The 21,775-nt window shown below is 41.2% G+C and overlaps 1 protein-coding gene across 7 annotated transcripts in view; it reads right to left on the reverse strand.

The window, feature by feature from the left end:
* The window catches only part of CDC14B (cell division cycle 14B), a 106,997-nt gene extending 91,601 nt beyond the window's left edge, over positions 1-15,396 (reverse strand). For 4 of the 7 annotated variants that reach the window (XM_032392859.1, XM_032392856.1, XM_032392854.1 and 1 more), the window contains exon 1: positions 15,219-15,396. In XM_032392859.1, coding sequence (XP_032248750.1) covers positions 15,219-15,378 — 160 coding nt within the window. In that variant the 5' untranslated portion in view covers positions 15,379-15,396. Of the gene's footprint in view, positions 1-7,661; positions 7,689-15,218 lie in introns of all 7 variants that reach the window. The other 3 variants (XM_032392857.1, XM_032392855.1, XM_032392853.1) reach the window with 1 other exon arrangement.
* Between the last annotated feature and the right edge of the window lie 6,379 nt (positions 15,397-21,775).

Genomic DNA, 21,775 nt, shown 5'->3' on the forward strand with positions numbered 1-21,775 from the left:
GGGGGGGGGCTTGATTACAGTATAACCAAGTCTAACTGATAAAGAAAACATCCTTGCTAATAGGATCTCTGACCATTTTCTTTCTGTGTTGTCTTTTTAAAAAATAACAAGCACCTGGGGCACCTGAGTGGCTCAGTCGGTTAAGCTTCCTACTCTTGATTTCCCCTCAGGTCATGGTCTCAGGGTCCTAAGACGCTGTGTAGGGCTCCACACTCAGTGGGGATTTGGGAATCCCAAGAATTCCTTGGGATTCTCTCTCTCCCTCTGCCCTTCCCCCTGCTCACATTCTGGCCTGTGCTCTCTCTCAAATAAACAAATCTTTAAAAAAAATTAAAAATAAAAATAAAGAGCACCTGTATCTTAGAAACTTTATTTGGGGATAGAGACACAAGTCTTAGCATGGGCCTGAGCATCAAGCAGACATTGACCATCAGAGATTATTACTTGTACATCTCAATCTAGAGCAGCCTGAAAGCATCCTCCATTAGGATCCTCAGCTCCCTTTGTTTCGTTCCATGCTCACAGAGCAGCCCAACAGCAGTGAAAAAAGCAAGGAACAGAACCACGAGAATAAAGTGCTGTATTCTGCATGAGAAGATACAAACATGCATACATCTGTACACACATATACATGTTTGTAAATACATAGAAAATCTCTGGTAAGACATAGAAAAAGTTATGTCAATTTATTCTGAAAAGGGAAGATAAGTAGCTAGGTGACAAGAGAAAGTGGAAATCTTACTGTGTCATTTACTCTTTTGTATCTCTTATTTTTTTTTTTTTTAAGGATTTTATTTTTAAGTAATCTCTACACCCTATGTGGGGCTCGAACTCATGACCCTGAGATCAAGGGTCACATGCTCCACCAACTGAGCCAGCCAGGTGCCCCTCTTTTTTATCTTTTAAATTTTGAACTATGTACATGCATTATCTATTTAAAAAGCAGATAAAATGAAAAGCTTTTAAAAAAACAAGCAACTCTAAGTGAAGGGATTTACTAAGTGTTATTTAGTGAGTCATATTTCAAAAATATAGAAAGCCTACTAAAGGGGCTTGCATGGACCAATGATGAATGTGTCATGAACCCAGAATCATAAATGCACCTCAATAGCATAGAACATGATTAAAGAGCAAGAAAGATCACCAGCTCTACTTTTGCAAATAAGTTCTATGAGCTGCCCACTGATATTCAAAAAAATGAAGAAAAAATATTTCTAATGCTTCCAAAGTCAAGGCTTTTATTACTGAATCTTGATCCTATGAGAAAGCTTCAGTATTGTTAAATTCCACCTCTTACAAGATTAGCAGTATGACTTATTTTTTCTCCTCCACTAAGAACCACGGACTGAATTAATGTTTCCAAAGAAAAATGAAAAGGGACTGTACAAGACTTTAATAATATGGGAAAAGCAGGCACCTGGGTGGCTCCGTTGATTAAGTGACTTGATTTTGGCTCAGGTCATGATCTCAGGGTCATGAGATTGAGCCCCGTCCGTGCTGGGTGGCGTGGAGCCTGCTTAAGATTCTCTCTCTCCCTCTTCCCCTCCCTGCTGGCCTGCTTGCTCTCTCTCTCAAGAAAAAAAGAGAAAAAAAGACCACAATAAACCTCATACATACATTACTTACATAAATAAATAAATACATACACACATATATACATACATAAAATAGGGAAAGCATCTCAAAAGGTAGGAAAATAGCACTTAACTTACACCATATATGGTAAAACTGTGACTTCTCTAATTTATATTGGTGTAATGTTTACACAAGTTATCAACTCTTGAGCAATTAAACTAGCATACTGATTCATTTTGAAACATTCCCAAGAGTACCTGACACCTTGTTATCTGGCCTTATTAGAAATAAATGACAGGGGCACCTGGGTGACTCAGTTGGTCAAGCATCTGCCTTCAGCTCAGGTCACCATCCCGGGGTCCCAGGATCAAGGCCCTCGTCGGGCTCCCTGCTCACCAGGGAGTCTGCTTCTCCCTTTGCCCCTCCCCTGCTCCTTCTCTCTCTCTCTCAAATAAATAAATAAAATCTTTAAAAAATATATTTAAAAAGAAAGAAAGAACATAGGGGCGCTTGACTGGCTCAATTGGAAGAGCATGTAAGTCTTAATCTTGGGGTCATGAGTTCAAGCCCCAGGTTAGGTGTAGAGATTAAATAAATTAAAACTTTTTAAAAAAATAATAAATAAATGACATAAGGTGGTTGACTTCACATTCTTGCACAAACTTCATTTAGCTGGGGATGAGGAGTTTCTGGAAACGGAACTGCACAGAAACCGCAGAGTCTCCATGGAGATCCAGTCCTGGCATTCTACACTGGCAATGGCTCAGCTCCTCCAGCTACTTCACATTCACTGAAGTCAGGACTGTCTCTGGCCATAATTCTTCTAGGTGCTAATCACTCAGTTGTTAGTCAAACATCCAAGCTACAGTGTTTATAAAGCCTTTCGTAAAAATCACAGAACTTCCAATCATCCTTAACTGCATGCTGATCTTTACCTAGTTTCCTTACACAATTCCCTCCAAGGGTCTCTAGCTCTCCCACTGCTTCTTTCTAACAAACCCACCCTGTCCCATGCATATATTTTCTCAACATTTACTATCAAAAATACCTCATACCCCACCAGGACACAACAGAGTGACAGTAATGCACTCAATTCAGGATAACAGTTGAGCACTAACTAGCTGAAAACTGACAATAGCACTTAGGAGGACACACACAAAATTTAACAATAGCCTGACTCTGGAGGCACACTGAAGAGCTCCACTTAGACCCTTCCCCCACCAGCACTTTCCAATTTCACCAACATCTCCTGCAGGGCTTTCTCTAGACTACAGGGCCCATTTTGGCCATCGTCACAGCACTTTAAAATTATCGCTCACCCCCCACTCTAAGTTACTGGTTAAAAAATATCCCAGTCCCCTCAACCCTCATATGTTCTATACTGCCGTCAGATTTCCCTATGGGATCAAACTCTAGTTAGTACAGAAGTAACCCGCCTAATATAATGAGCATTCTTTCCCACTCATAACCCTCTCACTTCCCCACTCCCTTTGGAGAGTTTTCTGGGATCATATCCCAAAGAAAGTACTGTGTTGGAATCCTTGACTCAGTCTATGCTGGGGAAGCCAAAACAAGACAATGACCACAGTTTTATATATGCCTATTTATTCTTAGTAAAATTATTTTGAAGACAATATAATTACAACAAAGCAGCACTGCATAGGGTTATGTTAAATGACATTATTTAAAAATTGCTTTTGTGGCATAACCAACAAAACTTATTAATCCTATTCATAAATCTCTATAATTAGAGTAACATTTGTTTTCTGACCATTTTAAAATAAAGCCCTTAATCCAAAGCTTTGATTTGGAAAAAAAAAAAAAATGCTTATTGCTTAGCCTTCAAAAAAATCCCACATTGTTATTTTAGAAATTCCCGAAAGTATCACATTACAAAAAAAGCCTCCTCCTCGTGCACTGCTGGTAGGAATGTAGATTGGTGCAGCCACTGTGGAAAACAGTACGGAGGGTCCTCAAAAAATTAAAAATAGAACTACTATATGATCCAGCAATTCCACTACTGGGTATTTACCCAAAGAAAATGAAAATACTAATTTGAAAAGATACATGCACCCCTATATTTACTGAAGCATTATTTACAATAGCAAAGATATGGAAGCAACCTGAATACCCATCATCCATAGACGAAGAAATAAGGAAGATGTGGTGTGTGTGTGTAAAGATATATACACACAATGGAATATTACACAGCCATAAAAAAGAAATGAGACCCCTGTCATTTGGTACAACATGGATGGACCCAGGGGGTATTATGCTAAGTGAACTAAGTCAGACTCAGAAAGACAAATACTATACGATTTCACTCATAAGTGGAATCTAAAAAACAAAGCAAATGAATAAACAAAAAGAATTAGAAATGTAAATACAGAGAACAAACTGATGGTTGCCAGAGGGAAGGTGGGTAGGGGGATGGGCAAAATGTGTGAAGAGAAGTGGAAGATACAGTTTTCCAGTAACAGAATAAGTCACAGGGATGTAAGGTACAGCATAGGGAATATAGTCAATGGTATTGTAATAGCCTTGTATGATGACAGATGGTAGCTACACTTGTGATGAGCATAGCATAAGGTAGAGAATTGTTGAATCACTATGTCCTGCACATGAAACAAATGTAACATTGTGGGCCAACTATATTTCAAGTAAAAAAGAAAGAAAAATTTAAAAAGAAAAAGAAAAAAATTCCTTTGTCATTGTGCCTAGAAATGGTTGTCTTCTGAATCCGCCCATTTAACCCCTAAAAATTTATTTGATCAAAACAATCTGAATAGGTTCCAGTAGATAAAGGATGCTTTAAGGTTTATGGTCCTTCTCCTGCTCTCCGGAGTAAGAGAGATTACATTAAAGTACTTTTTCATTTTGGAGCAGAGCTGTTATTTAATTTAGGTTAACTACCACATCTTGATTCCTGTTGCTGGCAGAATGGGAGAGCACTGTGAGACAGGTTGAGGGGGTAGAAGAGGGTATTTCCCCCACACTGGAGTAGAGTCTATCCCCCATCCCAGCAGTCACCAAACCCTGACAACTGTCACCACAGTAGGGACAAGGTGCTGTCAGCAGGAAGAAAGCAGACTGGTGTTACCGTGATCAAGAACGGTTCCTGCTGGGTGCCTGAGTGGCTCAGTTGGTTAAGCAACTGCCTTCGGCTCAGGTCATGATCCCGGAGTTTCAGGATCCAGTCCCGCCTCAGGCTTCCCTGCTCAGCAGCGAGCCTGCTTCTCCCTCTGACTCCTCTTCTTGTGCTCGCTTGCTCTCTCTCTGTCTCAAATAAATAAATAAAATCTTAAAAAAAAAAAAAAAAAAAAGAATGGTTCCTGCTGGTTCTGGGGGTAGAGGGAAGAAGAGAATCTTTTAAAACAGTGCTCAAGCGTCTTTTCTCATTCATTCAGAGACATCCATCTTTGAATGTCCGTGACATTCACCAATAAGCCCCTCTATGTGACAGATTGAAGATATATCACCCTGTTCCATGGGCTCCTATTACTTCCCAGAGATCTGGTCAAGTGTGAAATCTCTATTGCAGCCCTAGAAGCAGCAACTGCAAGGATGAGACCATAAAATGCACTCAAACATATCCTGAGTGAATTTGTGCTTCGAGCCCTTTCAGTCACAATAGTTTAGAGTATATTAACAGTGAAGTTAAAATCCCAACCTCGATTGTGTTTGCTAGCTAAATCCTAAGCTTTTATTTGACAGTTTATTGTCAAAAGGAACTAAATGCATGTTAAGATGATTCAGTTTCATGTATAAGGTGCTTCCAACAAGCTACCTAATGACGGTATTACAATAAAAAAATTCCAAGAGCAGTCTGAGAACAGCTCCCAAAAATGTAAAACCATAATGTTAATTCTGTTATATTCATGTCAAAGCAATTCTTCCTCAGCACCTATAAAAGAATGTGAAAATCAGAATGCTTTTCAGTTCTCGGTTCAAGTCACACAAACCAAATCTAGTTCTTAAAATATTTGGGAATCTTCGTCTTTAGTTGCCTTCAATTCAAGAAGCAATACTCAGCTTTAAAGGTGCTCTGTGGGGGCGCCTGGGTGGCTCAGTCGTTGGGCATCTGTCTTCGGCTCGGGTCGTGATCCCAGGATGCTGGGATCGGCCCTGCATCGGGCTCCCTGCTCAGCGGGAACCCTGCTTCTCCCTCTCCCACTCCCCCTGCTTGTGTTCCTGCTCTGTGTCTCTCTCTGTCAAATAAATAAACAAGATCTTAAAAAAAAAAAAGAGGTGCTCTGTAATTACTTCCTACCAATAAATAATGTATTTTTAAAAAACAAACAAGGTACCTCATTTTTAAATTATATCGTCTGGGATGCTCTTGAGATTCAAATTAGAGATACAGAATTGGAATGGAGACCTTTTACTTCAGCTGTGTTTTGTAGAAATAGGGTTTTCAGTATATTATTAACTATATACATTTATATATATTTATACTATTCATATACATACTGCATTCATATATGGATATGATTAGTTAGATACCACAATTAAGCTTTTCCCCCTTGTCTCTTTTAAGGTTTAAAACACACACCTACGCCCACACCCCCCACACTCCCATGAGAAAGACACCTTAAGACAGATCGTTTTCACCACACACTGGAAAAAATAATTCACTTTGTGTAGGAATTACGGAGTGACATTTCCATCACAAAATTCTCTCAAACTGACATTGTGTAAATGAAGAGAGCAAAACTACATAATGACTGATTCCTTCATTACCTGTCTTCACTGAGATGATGACTTAATAGTCTATGCCTTCTCATTCTTTCAGGGATGTTGCTGTAAATCTTCACATCTCCTCCCTTCCTCAATAACACCTGGCTCAATCCCTTGTTCAAGGTAGTTGCTCAATAAATATTTGTTAAATGGATACACTAATTAATTCCATAGCACAATTCATACAACTACAAATGAGTATAAATGAGCAAAATGCAGAGAATGATTCAGCTGAGATGGTCCTAAAATGGAGGGCTTTGCAGAATTCAGAATCTGTGATGATATTATAGCATTATGGATTGGGTATAAAAAGATCAATGTCATAAACTGCAGTGCCAAGAAAGTAATTTTACTTTCAAATTAGAACTTGAAGGAACAACAAACACCATCGACATTGGGAACAAGATGTTTTTCTTTTGTGAAAAGTACACTGGCAACCAAATTTTAATAGTATAAAAGTGAACTACCTGAGAAATGAAGTCAATATGTGATATTACACAATTAGAATAAATTTACCCAGCCCACCTTCCTCAGCTTTTCAGACTCCAAGACAATGGGACCAAATCTTTGAACTGACTGGTGAATAAAGCCCTCTAAGAGAACTGCTCCTCTAGAATGTAAATAATACTAAGAATTAAAGGAGCTGAATAAAAGACCAAGAGAATAAAGGCAGAAATTTTTTTAATTAGAATTATTATACATATGGAGCCACTTGTATTTGTTCTTTTGATAACTGGCCTTATTTGAGGTACTTGAAAATGAAATGGAATCAGAATACTTTCAATTTTTTAACAGAATATGAAAGAGCTTCCCCATTCCCAAAGTTTAAGTTGGCATTTCATGAGTATTTCCTCGTGCCAAAAATAATAAGATATAAGCCTGTCCATTAAGCAAAGAAATGCCTAGAAAGAACTAAGTGACTTCGCAAAAGAAAAAAACAAATCAAGAAAAGCTGTTTGGTTATAACAACTCATTCTATGCATCCTTTCAGCAAGAGGCTACAAAAGTGAGATTCAATTATAATAGAAAAAGTTTAGTATTACCAAAAACATCCACTATCGCAAACATAGCATTAATAATTAACCCAGTAAAATATCACAGAAACTACTGTCAGCATTACCTGTACACAGAAACCAACAAAACTTTTCATATAAAGACAAATTTCAACTTAAGTCATAAACATACAAAGGATACTCTACAGTTATAGAAAACTGAATCTGCTACCCAAGACTAAATTTAAGACAAAGCAAACAGGAAGGGACGGAACCAAGAATGACAACTAACAGATTAAATCTACAGTTTTAAAATCATCAGAAAGCACTGCAAAGTAGAGTCAATGATCTGAATACCTTTGTTGGAGCAGTATCCATGAAAAGCTATAGAAAAAAGAGAAAGAGAGAGAAGGGCGTAAAACTTTCATATAAACTAGAGAATCCAGATGAGACGCACACATTCCAGTTAAATAGCCTTGTATTTAGGAAATTAAAATCAATTTTATTTTAGAAAATGTTTTCTAAGGTAATCCCTGTCTAATATGGTAGTCAGCACTTCTAGAAATTAAGTGACTAACCTCAGAAGCTAAAAACCAAATAATGTAAAGAAATGATATCTGAAGATTGGTTAGCTCCTACCGAACCAGTTTCTGTGTCTGTATCAATCTGACCACTTTTTTTGCCCACAACCCCTGTACCTACTTACCTCACTCATAAAGGTGCCTGTCCTAAATGAGGAACAGCTTTGAAATGTTTGAAACCAGTCTATCCATGCTTTTCATTCAACTGACAGATAATTATGTAAAAGTAATTTTAATGTGAAGGACCTTAAGGAACTAAGATTAAAAATACTCTGTAGCTAGTATGGAAAGGAAAATAAAATACTGGCTACTAAAATTATTTTGTTCTCAGTGTAATTAAAGGAAAAGATTTAAACATGTAATTTCTTATTTATGTCTAATTCCCACCCTTTCCAAATACATTGGGTCTCCATGCCACAAATTAAGCACGGAAAGGCCCAATGAAAGGCAATTTTGTTTTACTCAAAATAACAACAGAAAAATGTCCTACTGCTTATAATACGCACCACCAGTATCCAATCTTTTGGATCTGTGAAATACTCTTTTAAAACGATGTTCCAGGGCACAGTTATGCTTTAACCACTCTGAAGAGTTTATATTCTATCAGTAAAGAATTTGTTTTATTTTCCATAACCTTCTACCTGAGGCTCTCCCATGAGGCCTTTTCATCTTTACAAAGCCCCCCCCCCATAAGCTTAGCTGCAATTTAATATAAGGCAATATACAGACTCTTCAGTGTAATAAAAATACGTAACAGCCTCAAAAAGGAAGAAACGGCTCTGGTTTATTCTTCCTCTTACAAGGAATCTTTAAAGAGAAACGGTAACATTTTTCCCAAGGCAGAAAAGATTGTCAACGCAGTGCTAAATCTCTTCCAGCGCTTTGACAAATACTGAACCAGCCTCACCCGGAGCGCTTCTGCCCTGAAGATCACTCTCAGAAGCAGAGAAAGGAACACACTTGCATTTTCACTGTGCTGATTCACTGAACCCTTTGTGCATGTACACGTATGGGGGAAATGTTTGCTTCTGAGCTGGAAACCTTTCCAGCCATGGTGACTGTCTCAGTCTGCCCTTGGTATCCCTGGGCCACTGCAGGCGCCCTTGTAATACTAGAGACCGTTTATGGAGCCTGGCTGTCAAGGAGGCACCAAGCCAGGCACTTCACATGCATCTGCTTCAGTTCTTCCAACAACGCTGTGCACTTTTTACTTTCAAACAGATGAGAGAAAAGAGGCTCCAAAAGGTTATTAATAATCCAGCTGTGTTCAGTTCCCCTGAAGGCAGACACTAGCTGTCCCTGGTGTCCGCATGCCTAACCACTAGAATTAACTCTTCAAATACCCGATGAACACAGTTTTTCATCCCCAAAGATTTCAACCACGATATGGCTCCTCTTTAAGCTAGTTATTCCTCAGACCCTCCAAGTTTTAGCTAGTTTACCCCCAGACCTTCCAAGTTTCATTTTCTCAATTAGCACGGAAAACTCCATGAGAACAGGGATTATCTCCAGCAGTGACCTATTTTTACCATTTGAGGGGAAGGAAAAAAAAAAAAAAAAAAGCCTGGCAGAGTAGGTATTCATTACAATTTGGTTGAATGAATGAACTATCTAGAAAATCTGGGCTGTGATGACAGCCAATATGGACAACAGCATGAGTGCAGGAGGACCTGAACTGTGTATGTAGTTTGCTCATGTTTCCAAATTCACTAGGTAATTATCTAAATTCAACTTTACAAGCTACGACTTATGGAGTATCTACTAGGACATCACCTGCTAGTCTATGTAAACACACGACTAAATAGTACATGGCCAACAAATCATTTATGTACAACTCTGCTGAAATAGCTTTATCTGTTGGAAAGAATAAAAGCCAGGTAGTATGGCTTTCCCCAAAAGAAAGTGCATCAATTTGGTCAAAATCACTTATCTCTTGTGTTAGCTTCTGAGAGAAAAGTGGATGGTTGTGGTATTTCAAGATGATCTCTTGAAATTCTTTCAAATAACAAAACACCTGTCCTGTCAATTCAGAGATCCCCAGAGACTATCTCAGAAACTTCCAAGAAATGTCACTGGTACGCACCCAATGCCATCCTTCCATTCTAAAAATCCACAACGTGGTTTCATTCCAGCTCTCCCGCACAAGAATTGGTGAAATACATTCCCATTCCAAGGCACAGATTACAGCAGGCACCAAATGGCGACTCCTAGCATTAGTACCATCTCTGTCATCCAGTTATTCCACTTTCCCTTCATCTCTGTGCCCAACCACTCTGTCCACTGAAAGAGTAACAACACAACTATGTTAAGTTTTTGTGTGTGGTGCCCCAGTACCTAAGGATTTAGACCTAAAACAGGTAACTAACATGACACCATCAGAAGTAAAGATGTTGAAGACTTAAGCACATAAATCAAGAAAATAAATTAGAAATAAGTCATAAGCAAGAAGGAAAACGAACACTACATACTTTGATGAGCTTCAATTATTGAAACTCAATAATCTACTACGTGAAAGTCTTGAAGAAAAATGAATTTATTTCCTCCTTGAATCAGTGCCCCAGGTAACTGTATTCCTTTTTTATCAAGAAAAATACACTCCTATCACAGCAAACAATGAATATGCAGGACTATTTTACATAGTAAGCATTCATTAAATACTTCTTGAATTAATGAATAAATTTTCCCTGTCTAATAATGTCTAATGTGAATTTTTTAAATCCTAAAAAGAAAAGAAGGGGGGGTAGAGGCAGTGCTGTATCTGTTTAATTTGATGAGTATCTGATATACCATTAATTGGTGCTTTTAAATGACAATCCTGACCTCAACTAGAGCTTCTCCAATAAAATTATTTACTGTTATAATATAGACAGTCTTAAAGAGATAGACTATCATGGCAGATACTGAAAGAAAAAAAAATTTTTAAGACAAACCATCAAAAATCTTTTTTAGCCAATAGTTATTACCAATTACTTTTACTAGTCAGAAGTTTAAAAAATAAAGAAGTAAAATAAATTTAAGTTCTGTACCAACTATTAAATCCTATAAATTATCAAGCATAGGGATAATACAATAATTTCATAGTCTTTAAAATTTTTTCCTATATTAATAAAGAGGAAAGGAGAATGTACACTATCATTTATGGCCCTATTTAAGGGATAGGAATATAGAGATAAAAAGATTCAGACTTCTGACTGCAAGGAGGTTCATAGGAAAATCAAAAACCTGTGTCCAACATTTTTCCTTTGGTACTTCTCCCATCTTGAGAGAGATCTAATTCCAAAGCCGACCAAAAACCCTCTTCTCTTCCCTTCTTTCCCAGCTTCCCTGACTGATAACTCATTCTGATTATATCTTTACTCAGTATCTCTTTCACATTAATGTATACAGTTTACAGTTTTTATCTTTTATGATCTTTTTTTTAACATAATACACTGGAACTGCACCAGGAATACAGCTTATGTAAAAATCCACGTCATTGCACATGGCAAGAACTGAGAAAATGGCCAATGAGAGGTAGATGGGGTCCACATGGGAATAAAACATCGGTCAGCTCCTAGTAAATGGCCAGTGCAGCCAGGTGGCTGGCTAGAAACTAAAAAAAGTGACCACATAACAAAGGACTACAGGGATGGGGCGCCTGAGTGGCTCAGTCATTAAGTGTCTGCCTTCGGCTTAGGTCATGATCCCAGGGTCCTGGGATCGGGCCCCGCGTTGGGCTCCCTGCTCGCAGGGAGGCCTGCTTCTCCCTCTCCCATTCTCCCTGCTTGTGTTCCCTCTCTTGCTGTCTCTCTCTCTGTCAAGGAAATAAATAAAATCTTTAAAAAAACAAACAAACAAAAACAAAGGACTACAGGGAACAAAAATAGGCATTAAGCATCCTGTATTAAACATATACACCACGGGTGCATGGGTGGCTCAGTCAGTTAAGAGACAGACTTTTGATTGCGGCTCAGCGTCCTGGGATGGAGCCCCAATGGGCTCTGTGCTCACTGGGGAGTCAGCTTGAGATTCTCTCTCTTCCTCTCCCCACCCCACCCCACCCCCCCCACCGCAGGCACTGGAACTCTCTCTTATTCTCTCTTTCTAAAATAAATCAATCTTAAAAAAAAAATGTATACACCACCATGAAATATACTGCAAAAAAAAATGTATACACCACCATGAAATATACTGCAATCTATGGGAATGGAATTTGACTTAACAAATAAAATAGGTTGCAATAAAAATAACAAGGCAATAAAGTAAAAAAAAATTTAATGTATTTAAGGGCAGAGTGGGCAAAAGTGATAATGTGCATTAATTTTTATGAACCAACCCCACTGGTAAAGAATCTTCACAATCCTGTAAAAGGTGTTGGTGAGGATGAGGAATAAATTGCTGGTGGGAAATGCTGGTGGTACAGCAGCTTTGGAAAAGTCTGGCAGGTTAAACATGGCGTTACCATGCAAATCTGCAATTCCACTCCTAGGTGTGTATATGCAAAGCAACTGAAAACATCTCCACACAAAAACTTGTACATCAATGTTCATAGCAGCATTATTCATAATCACCAAAAAAGTCCACCAATGAATGGATAAACCTCTGTATATTTTGGCCTGGCCTCTTCACTTCTACTTTGCTCTGCAGAGACAATCATACATGTAGGTAGATACATACACTGATGCGACTGCTGCCATTTACAGGGACTGAAAACCCCCCACATAACCATTTACTTATTGCCATTATATAAATCACAATTCAGCCATACAATGCAATCTCATACAGCCATTAAAAGAGGACTCTTCTTGCTGATATGGCACAATTTATAGAAACTTAAGTATGCACAGAAAAAGGAAAGAAAATATTACTGGGGAGACTAACTATATATATCTCCTTTCCTAATGCTCAACTTGAAAAATATTAAGAAAACAGAGGGAAAAACAAGTTGGGGAGGATGGGACCAGGTTGCCACTTGTTGATGAGGTTTCAAGCCTTCCCTCCAAACCCAATAAAAAGTAATCTGCACCCTGCATCCAAAGTCACTTTATTTTTTTTCACCCCATCGCCCCAAAGTTACTTTAATTTGTCTTATTTATCACCTGAAACAGACTGATTCAGTATCATTTTTCTAAGAAGCCAAGACTGTCACTAAGGGATACCTGGAAAAATTCCAGGCAAAGTTGACTCCCTTACGTCCCCCCTGAGACTGGACCCTTCCATTATCTGGGCTTGTAATCTAAATAACAGCATTTTGATTTTATATAATGCACCACCTCTTTCCTCAATATTCGGCTTAGCAATATTTTCTGAAGTTAAATCATTATTGTGTTCAGCAAAGCCCGCCATGAAGGAGGAAGAAGATCTAGCCCAATGGCTTGACTTTACAAAACTTCCTTTTGATGGAGACAACCTAAATGCTCATTAATAGGGAGCTGTCTAAACAAATTATAAAACATATGTATTTAGGGGGCGCCTGGCCGGCTCAGTCGGTAGAGCATGCGATTCTTGATCTCGAGGTTGTGAGTTCCAGCCCCACGTTGAGTGTAGAAATTACTTAAAAATAAATAAATAAAATGAAATCTTAAAAAAAACACATTTAAATCCACATGTACTTTATAATTTTATTTTCTAAAACCATATCTACTTTGGCCTACGCAGTAATTAAAATCAAATGAAGCAGTTTTGCATGTACTAACCGTTCTGCTGAGAGAATACTGCGAAGAAAAAACAATGTGCAAAACAACATGTATGCTGCCATGCTTGAGTATGATAGAGAATACACAGGTGTATATACACACAGTCTCTTTCTGGAAGGATTCATAGGAAACTCGGAACTTCAGTTGCCTCTGGGGAAGGACACCAGGAGGCTGCGACCAACTTTTCACTGTAAACTCCTGTGCACCTTTGGAACGAAGGGTGCGTTACTTGCCCTAAAATTAAACGCTATGAAGCAAAGTTCCTTTGAAGAGGTATAGACAACAAAGGCGTAAGGAATGTGTGGTGTCGTTACCCGCCCCCCCCCACCCCGGAGCCCTCCTTGGCGAGGCTATCTCCCCGGGAGTGCACCGCCTGTTGGGACCCGGTCTCAGTCTCAGAAAGCTGGCTGCATCTCCACCAGCGCCACGCGCTACGGTGGACCCGGGCAGGTGCCAGCCGGAGACGGGCACTTAAGGCAACCTCTTCCTCCCTCCACAGTTCCCAGGGGCCATCCACCCCGCGCCGAGAAACCTTCCCCTCTACTCGCAGCTTTATTAAAATGGACCTTCAGTTTCCAACTGTCCATCAAGCTAGAAAACAATTTCTACTAAATTTGTGTTTGCCCGAACCCTTTCTAAATTAATATTCTGACCACTCCAGCTCACCTGGCTTATCAAAGGCTAAGGGCGGGAAACAGTTTATATATAAAATCCCACACGCCAAGGCTTACACATCCCGCGCCACAGAAAACACTGCAAATTCCCTCAAAATTGTAGACAGCTATGCTGTTTACAAAGCGTTTCCACATACATCATCACATTTAATGCCTTCACACGCTTTAGTGTCAATCCTGGCAAATCCAACAGCTGCCAAATTGGATTTATTAGTCTTCAAGAACTGTAGAATCAGCACTAATAAGAAAAGAGCTATCAAAGGGCTGCTTTTCTACCTGCTCTGGCTGGCTGCGATTTCTCAAAAGTGACAACTCTGGGCATTCGGCACGCAGAGCGGCTCACAAACCATCAGTGTGACACATTCCTTGTGGAAGCAAGGCAGAGGAGCTAGCCCGAGGAGGTCCGGGTGTGCTCGCGCGCGCTGGGGAGGGGGCGAGGGCGGTGCGCACCCGCGCGAGGACGTGGGAACGCCGCACGAGGCGGGACTCCATTTCCTCCACAGCAGCCGAGGTGGGGCGAACGCCCAACAAACAGGGCAGCTGCTCCCCGGCCGGCGCGTTCCGCGCGCTCGGGGAATCCTCTGGGCTGATTGAGAGGTTCAGGCTCCTGTGAGGGCCAACCGAGCTTGCAGCCCGGGGAGGCGCTATCAACCCGAACTTAGAAAAAGCCTGAGGCGCCGAGCTGACGCCAGCAATTTAAGAAAGGTGACCCTCGCGGCCCATCTTGCCGGGGTAGAAGAGTGCAAAACGGATAAAGTTACAGCTCGCAACACACGCAGATGGAAAGTCGGGGTAGGGGGGCGCTCCCAGGGAGCCGGGCCGCTGAAGGGGGTGTGGCCGGTGGGGCTTTTATGGGAATGGGGGCGGAGGCGTGTCAGTCGGGCCCCGGGAGGCGCCTCCACTGCCTGGGAGGGTGGGCTAGGACCCCCGCGCGGGGTGCCGAGTGCCTGGGGCGCCCCGCCACGCGCTCGCTCGCCGGCTCACCGGTGATGTCCAGGTACAGGTCGTCCTGCTGGTCCAGGCGGTGCAGTTCCTGCGACGTGGAGCTGCGGCTCTTTTTCACTCCCTGCGAGGACGCCGAGCAGCGCCGCGAGCAGGGGGGCGCGGCGGCCCAGCTCGGCCGCCGCTCGCTCTTCCGCTTCATGGAGGCGGCCGCGGCCCGTCAGGGGGCCACGACCATGGCCCCGCGCGCCCGCTCGCCCGCCGAGGCCCCCGCCAGCCCCGCGCGCGGGCGCTCGGGGCGGCGGGCGCAGAGCGGCGCTGCGGGGACGGCGGGCGCCGGTCGAGCCTGGCGGGAGGCGGCCGCGCAGGAGCCGGAGGAGGGGCCGGGCCCACCGCGCCTGCCCCGCTCCCTCCTGCGGCCGCCGCGGGACCCGCGCCGCAGCCCTGGCTACAGCGCCTCCTGCCGCCGCCGGCGCCCCCCAGCCCGTCCCCAGGTGCCCGCAGCCCGCTGGCGCGGCCGAGGCGACGGTGCTGCCGCCGGCGGCTGGGGCTGCCCGGGGTAACCGTGCGCGCCCACCGCAGCCGCGGACGCTGCTGCCGAGGCGCGGGAGCACAGCGGGCCGCGGCTCCCGGGGACCCCAGGGGGGCTGTTCCGTGGAGCTTCATTCACAAAAAAGGGCCCACAACCCTCCTCGGGGCCCGCAGACTGGGGCTTTTCATTGGTCAGTGAGGCGTGACGTCACGCAGACGGGGCCTTTCTACAGGCAGGTACCTGGTGACGCCATAAAGAAAAGTCTGAGTGGTTCCGCCAATCAAATATAAAAGTGTGCTCGCGACCCTCCGCCTGCCCCCAACTTTTGTTTTTTCTGTTTTCCTCCGGTGCTGAGACCCCAGGTCCCAACTTGCTTTAGTGAGTCACCGAAGCTTTACACAGCCCCATCCTAATAACTTAACTCCAGTTCTTTGGCATGTGTATTTTTAAAAGTATTTCAGGGTTTTCCTTGTAATCGCGCCAAGTGAAAAGGATTCTTGCCATGGCTGCTGGCTTGGAAAAGAGTATGGACTGATTAAATTGTCCGCCGCTCTGTAGACTTGAGGTAAAGTTGGTATCACAACCGACGAACTATTTAAATCACCTACACTCTTTATCGACCTATGAGTGTGCCCAACATTCAAAAAGACTAAGCCAGGGCTTCTTAGGGGGTCGATAAACCTACCGTGGAAACATGATACACCGTACGGTTTGTCTCGTAGTTCCTCTTGGAATCTAGTACTCGCATTTAACTCAGTAATTTTATACACCAGTTGCTGAGTTTTTCTTACCTAAAGTGTCGACAGGTCCAATTATTGAAGTATTGAAGCAAGTGGCGAATTTAATCCTTGAACTTTAATCCTGCAAACTGGAGTCATACCTTTTTCTTCTGGGTTAAAATAATGCCTGATATTTCTGGAACTTAACCAAAACTGTCATTTTGGAGGGACTTTAAACAAATTTGCATGGTAGCATCTAAGAAGGTGAATAGATTGGAGGGCAATCTTTAGATTTCATCGCCCCGAATTTTACGTCTTGCAAGCTGTTCCTAATTTTTCACCAGCATTTTAACGTTTTATCCTGCAGTTCCGCAATTACTGCCAACCTCTAGAATTCTAGAGAAAGATGAATTTGAGTCAGTCCCCCTAGAAGCGTCTCAGAAATGCAAATTTTGATGGAGTACTTCCCGGGGGGGCTATTTGACTTCTATTGTTGAAGGCCTTTACCCTTTAGCGCTGCTAATTAAGGAGGAAAGGGGGCTGGGGAAAGAAGGTTCTGCATCACTGACTCAGCTGAACAGTCTGGAACTACAGATCAGCCACTTAGACCAGAAGCTTAGTAATCATGTTCTTTCATCCCGTTTCCCCTAAGGAAATCAGTGAAGGCCTTAAATTAAAAATGGTCTACCTGTTTGTCTGCAGGGGCAGCAATGAAGCAAGAGAATTGGGAGCTTGTGGAATGCTATGCAAATGAGTCTAAATTCAGCAGAAACCTATCCTCCCAGGTCCCCTGCTTTGACCGGAAATAGGAGGCCTTACTGGCCTTAGGGGCTCAGCCGTGGAAAGGCCACCTTTTCCTAGACTATTTGGAATTTTGCAAAAGTAAGTCTTTTGTTTATTGAGGTATAATTGACATATAACGTTATATTAGGTTCAGGTGTACAACATAATGATTTGATATTTGTATATATTGCAAAATGATCACCACAGCAAGTCTAGTTAACATCCGACTAGGTCTTGTTTTGAATAGATATTACATGGGAATTGTTTTATTGGATCCCTAGAGTGAAAGAAATTCAAATACCCCATGATATTCTATTTATTTGAGGGTGACTTACCTAAATGTCAAACTAAGACTGAAGTGCCAGGAAGTTCACTTACAGCAGTTCATTTTCTCCTTCAAACTTAGTGTTGAGGCTGGAAATTCTAACAAAATGCCTATGATTCCAATAAAAGAGAAAAAATATATTAAGTACAGATAATTATGTTGTTTAAGCATTTTCATGTTTTAGAAACAGAATTTTATGGTTTTGTTAGCATAACATCATTAAGAGAGAAAATATATAATTACAGTTGGTAATTTTGCAGAAATGTTTCACATTCTTGGGGATAGGAAGTCCATATGCTAAGTACACACATCGAAATTTTAAACCCTATTCATATTTTGTTTTTAGGTCATGTTTAGGTAGTGGTAGAAAAGTGCTATTTCTTACTGATATTTGTTTTTTGTGTGTTGCACTTGAGCAATTTGACTGTTCCTGATGTCCAATAAGCTGATCTCCAGGCTCTGAGAAATAGGCCATAGGAAATGTAGTTTAGTTTGCTTGGTTGATTGGTTAGTTTGTTGTTCACTGTTTGACCATTGATCATAAAATTTTAGAGCTTGAAGGAACTTTACACAATATTTGGTTCAAGGCTGCCCTTTTACAGTGAGGATGTGGGGATGCACAGAAGTGACAGGGGCAGGGCTGGAGTGAGAACCTAAACACTGTCTTCAGGACTGCGGCTTGTCTTTCCCCAACTGTCTGAGCTTAGAGAACAGATGCATCTGGTTGTAATCCTCAACCTTATGGGCAGCACAGTGAAAAGCAAAAAAAGAAGGGAAGGGGTTCTCTAAAATATTCCTTTCTCCTAGGTAAATTCACCCTGAAAAGAATAGAATTATGGAACATTTACTTTTTTTGGAACATTTTCTGGTATGTATATTTCAGATAAGTCACACTCTGAAAGTTTGAAATCTTACCTTAAAATTAGTAGAAACTGGTCCATAGATACATTATGTTAAAATTTCGAAGCTTCTCGGGATGCCTTGGTGGTTCAGATGGTTAAGCGTCTGCCTTTGGCTCAGGTCATGATCTCCAGGTCCTGGGATGTAGGCCCACATAGGCCTCCCTGCTCAGCGGGGAGCCGGCTTCTCCCTCTCCCTCTGCCTGCCTCTTTGCCTACTTGTGCTCTCTATCTCTCTGTCAAAAAAAAAATAAAATCTTAAAAAACAAAAAACTTAAAATTAAAATCTTAAAAAAATTTTTTAAATGATACTAAGTTTCAATTTCAAATTATAAGTAAATTATAGCTTAATGATATGAAAATAAATAATTTGTAGGGGCGCCCGGGTGGCTCAGTTGTTAAACGTCTGCCTTTGGCTCAGGTTTTGATCCCAGGGTCCTGGGATCGAGCCCCGCATCAGGCTCCCTGCTCTGCGGGAAGCCTGCTTCTCCCTCTCCCACTCCCCCCTGCTTGTGTTCCCTCTCATGCTGTGTCTCTCTCTGTCAAATAAATAAATAAAATCTTTAAAAAAAAAAAAGTAATTTGTATAAGGTCAAATTTCCATAAAGCTAGAGGGTTTAGGTGGCAGGTATATGGGAAAATGGACACACTAAAATCTTCACTAGCATTTTTTTTTAAAAAGTTGGTTTGGGGGCACATGGCTGGCTCAGTCTGTAGAGCATGCAATTCTTGATCTCAGGGTTATAAGTTCAAGCCCCAAGTTAGGTGTAGAGATTACTTAAAAAAAAAAAAAAAGAGTTGGTTTTATTTCTTTGGATATTCTGGTATTCTCAGCATTAATCTGAAATCCCCCATGTTCCTGACCCTGAGACGGAAAATCTCTTAGAATTGTAAAAAGGGGAGAAAATGGATGTTTATTAAGCTACCACCACATGCTGTACACAGTGGTAGGAGCTTCACACAAATGCCCTGTTAAATATTATTGTTTTTATTTTGTAGGTGAGGAATCCCTCATTTGACAGGTCATGGCAGTTATCCCAAGTCCTGCAGTGGCTCTTTCTTGGGGCCAGCACCATTCTTCACAGGTTAAGGACAGAGTTTGAATGGATCTTTCCTTGTAGGTCCGTTTCTGAAGTAACCTGTATAGTTGTGTAAATGTCATACAGTTTGATTGTTTTTTTTTTTTGGACCTCAGACCACATGCTAACATTGTAGATTTTTTTTTTAAAGATATTTTTAAATTTATTTGTCAGAGAGAGGGAGAGAGAGAGTGCGCGCACAGCAGGAGGAACGGCAAGCAGAGGGAGAAGCAGGCTCCCTGCGGGGCAAGGAGCCCGATGTGGGACTCGATCCTAGGACCCTGGTATCATGACCCCAGCCGAAGGCAGACACTTAACCAGCCAGGTGTCCCATAACAATGTAGATTTTTAAAACAATATTCCTGATGTTAATTTGGTGGTTTTGGGTTATGTACACTTCCTCCCACACAAACAACAACAATAATTATAATAATGGAATGGTAGGGTGGAAGGGGCTAGAGAATGGTGAGGATTCTGGTTATATTGAGTCTTGAGATTAGAGAATGACTAAGAGTGCTTACACCCCAAAGCCTAGGCCTATGCCTGGGGCACTGAGCGAGCAGCACCCAGCTCTCTCTCACTTCACCTTTTGAAAAATGCTAACACACATTTGACTTATTGTCAGATATTTAGTGTATCAGTAGAGTAGAATTTAGTAACCTGGGAGAAATGGAAAAGGATACATGAGGATCAGCATGCTCTCCTTGGCTAAATGTTTCTAAGACTGAATGAATGAACATGCTCATCCTCCTTAGTAGGTAGCTTCTTAAATGTAGGTATAACTTTGTGATAGTGGCTTTTTACCTCAAAGATTCTTGAGTGAGGTATTTTTCTTTTTCTTTGTTTTTATCCCAAATGACCAAATAATGCATAAATGTGTGATTGTATTTTTAGAAACAGAAATTAAATATATATATATATATATATATATATATATATATATATATATGTATATATATAAAAACATGTACCAAAAAAGTTCTCCTTCACCCTCATACCCCAATCCTACCCTCATAGATAACCACCTTTAACAGTCTGCATTTAGGGATGCCTGGGTAGCTCAGTTGGTTAAGCATCTGCCTTTGGCTCAGGTCATGATCCCAGGATCCTTGTATTGAGCCCTGTGTTCCTTGGGCTCCCTGCTCAGTGGGGAGTCTGCTTCTCCCTCTTCCTCACCCTCTGCCCCTGTCCTCACTCATGCTCTGTCTCTTGCTTTCTCTCTCTCTCAAATAAATAAAATCTAAAAAAAAAAAGTCTGTATTTAGATTTAAAAGATTTATTTAAATAAATTGTTTCATAGTGTGCATATTCTGTGAAGTGGGTTTTGTTTTTTGTTTTTTGTTTTTTTTCTTAATACTGCATCCTGAACATTTCCCTTTTCAGTCCTTATAGCCAACTTCATTCACTCTAATGGCTGCATGGATTTCCCTTGTATGTTTTCCATAATTTATTTTCCTATGGATGGACACTTAGGTTGTATTGGGTGGGGGCGCACTATTACAAACAGTCCTGCATTGAATATCCTAACATGTATATCAACAGGAGGTGGAATTGCTGGATCGGAGAGTATCCACTTTTTAAATTTTGATGGACACTAACAATATCTTAGAGTACCTGTTTTTGTACACCCTTGAAATCACTAGATAGAACCAATATTTTTAAGTTTGAGAATAAAAAGTAATAGTTTACTGTAATTTTCATTGCATTTCTCTGATCACTAGTAAAGCTGAGCATGTTATAAAGTGCTCAGTATATTTTCTAAGAATTTCTTATTCATGTCCTTTGTTCATTTCTCCATCTGTTTTCTTTTAGATTGGTGGGAGCTGTTTATATATTATGGATATCAGCTCTTCAATCTTTGCTGATAATTACTTAATCTTTGTCATATTACTATATTCATGTTGCTACAGAAGTTTTATGTGTTTTATTTTTTTTAAAAGATTTTATTTATTTGACAGAGACAGCACAAGCAGGGGGAGCGGCAGGCAGAGGGAGAGGGAGAAGCAGACTCCACTGAGCAGAGAGCCCGACGCAGGGCTCAATCCCAGGACCCCGGGATCATGACCCAAGCCCAAGGCAGACACTTAACCAACTGAGCCACCCAGGCGCCCCTAGTTTTATGTGTTTTAATGTCTGATCAATTTTACCAGTCCTTTTTTTTTAAGATTTTATTTTTAAGTAATCTCTCCACCCAATGTGGGGCTTAAACTCACAGCCACAAGATCAAGAGTCACACACTCCACTGACTGAGCCAGCCCAGCA

Source organism: Phoca vitulina, unplaced genomic scaffold (assembly GCF_004348235.1).
Source record: "Phoca vitulina isolate PV1807 unplaced genomic scaffold, GSC_HSeal_1.0 scaffold70, whole genome shotgun sequence".
Classification (NCBI taxonomy): domain Eukaryota; kingdom Metazoa; phylum Chordata; class Mammalia; order Carnivora; family Phocidae; genus Phoca; species Phoca vitulina.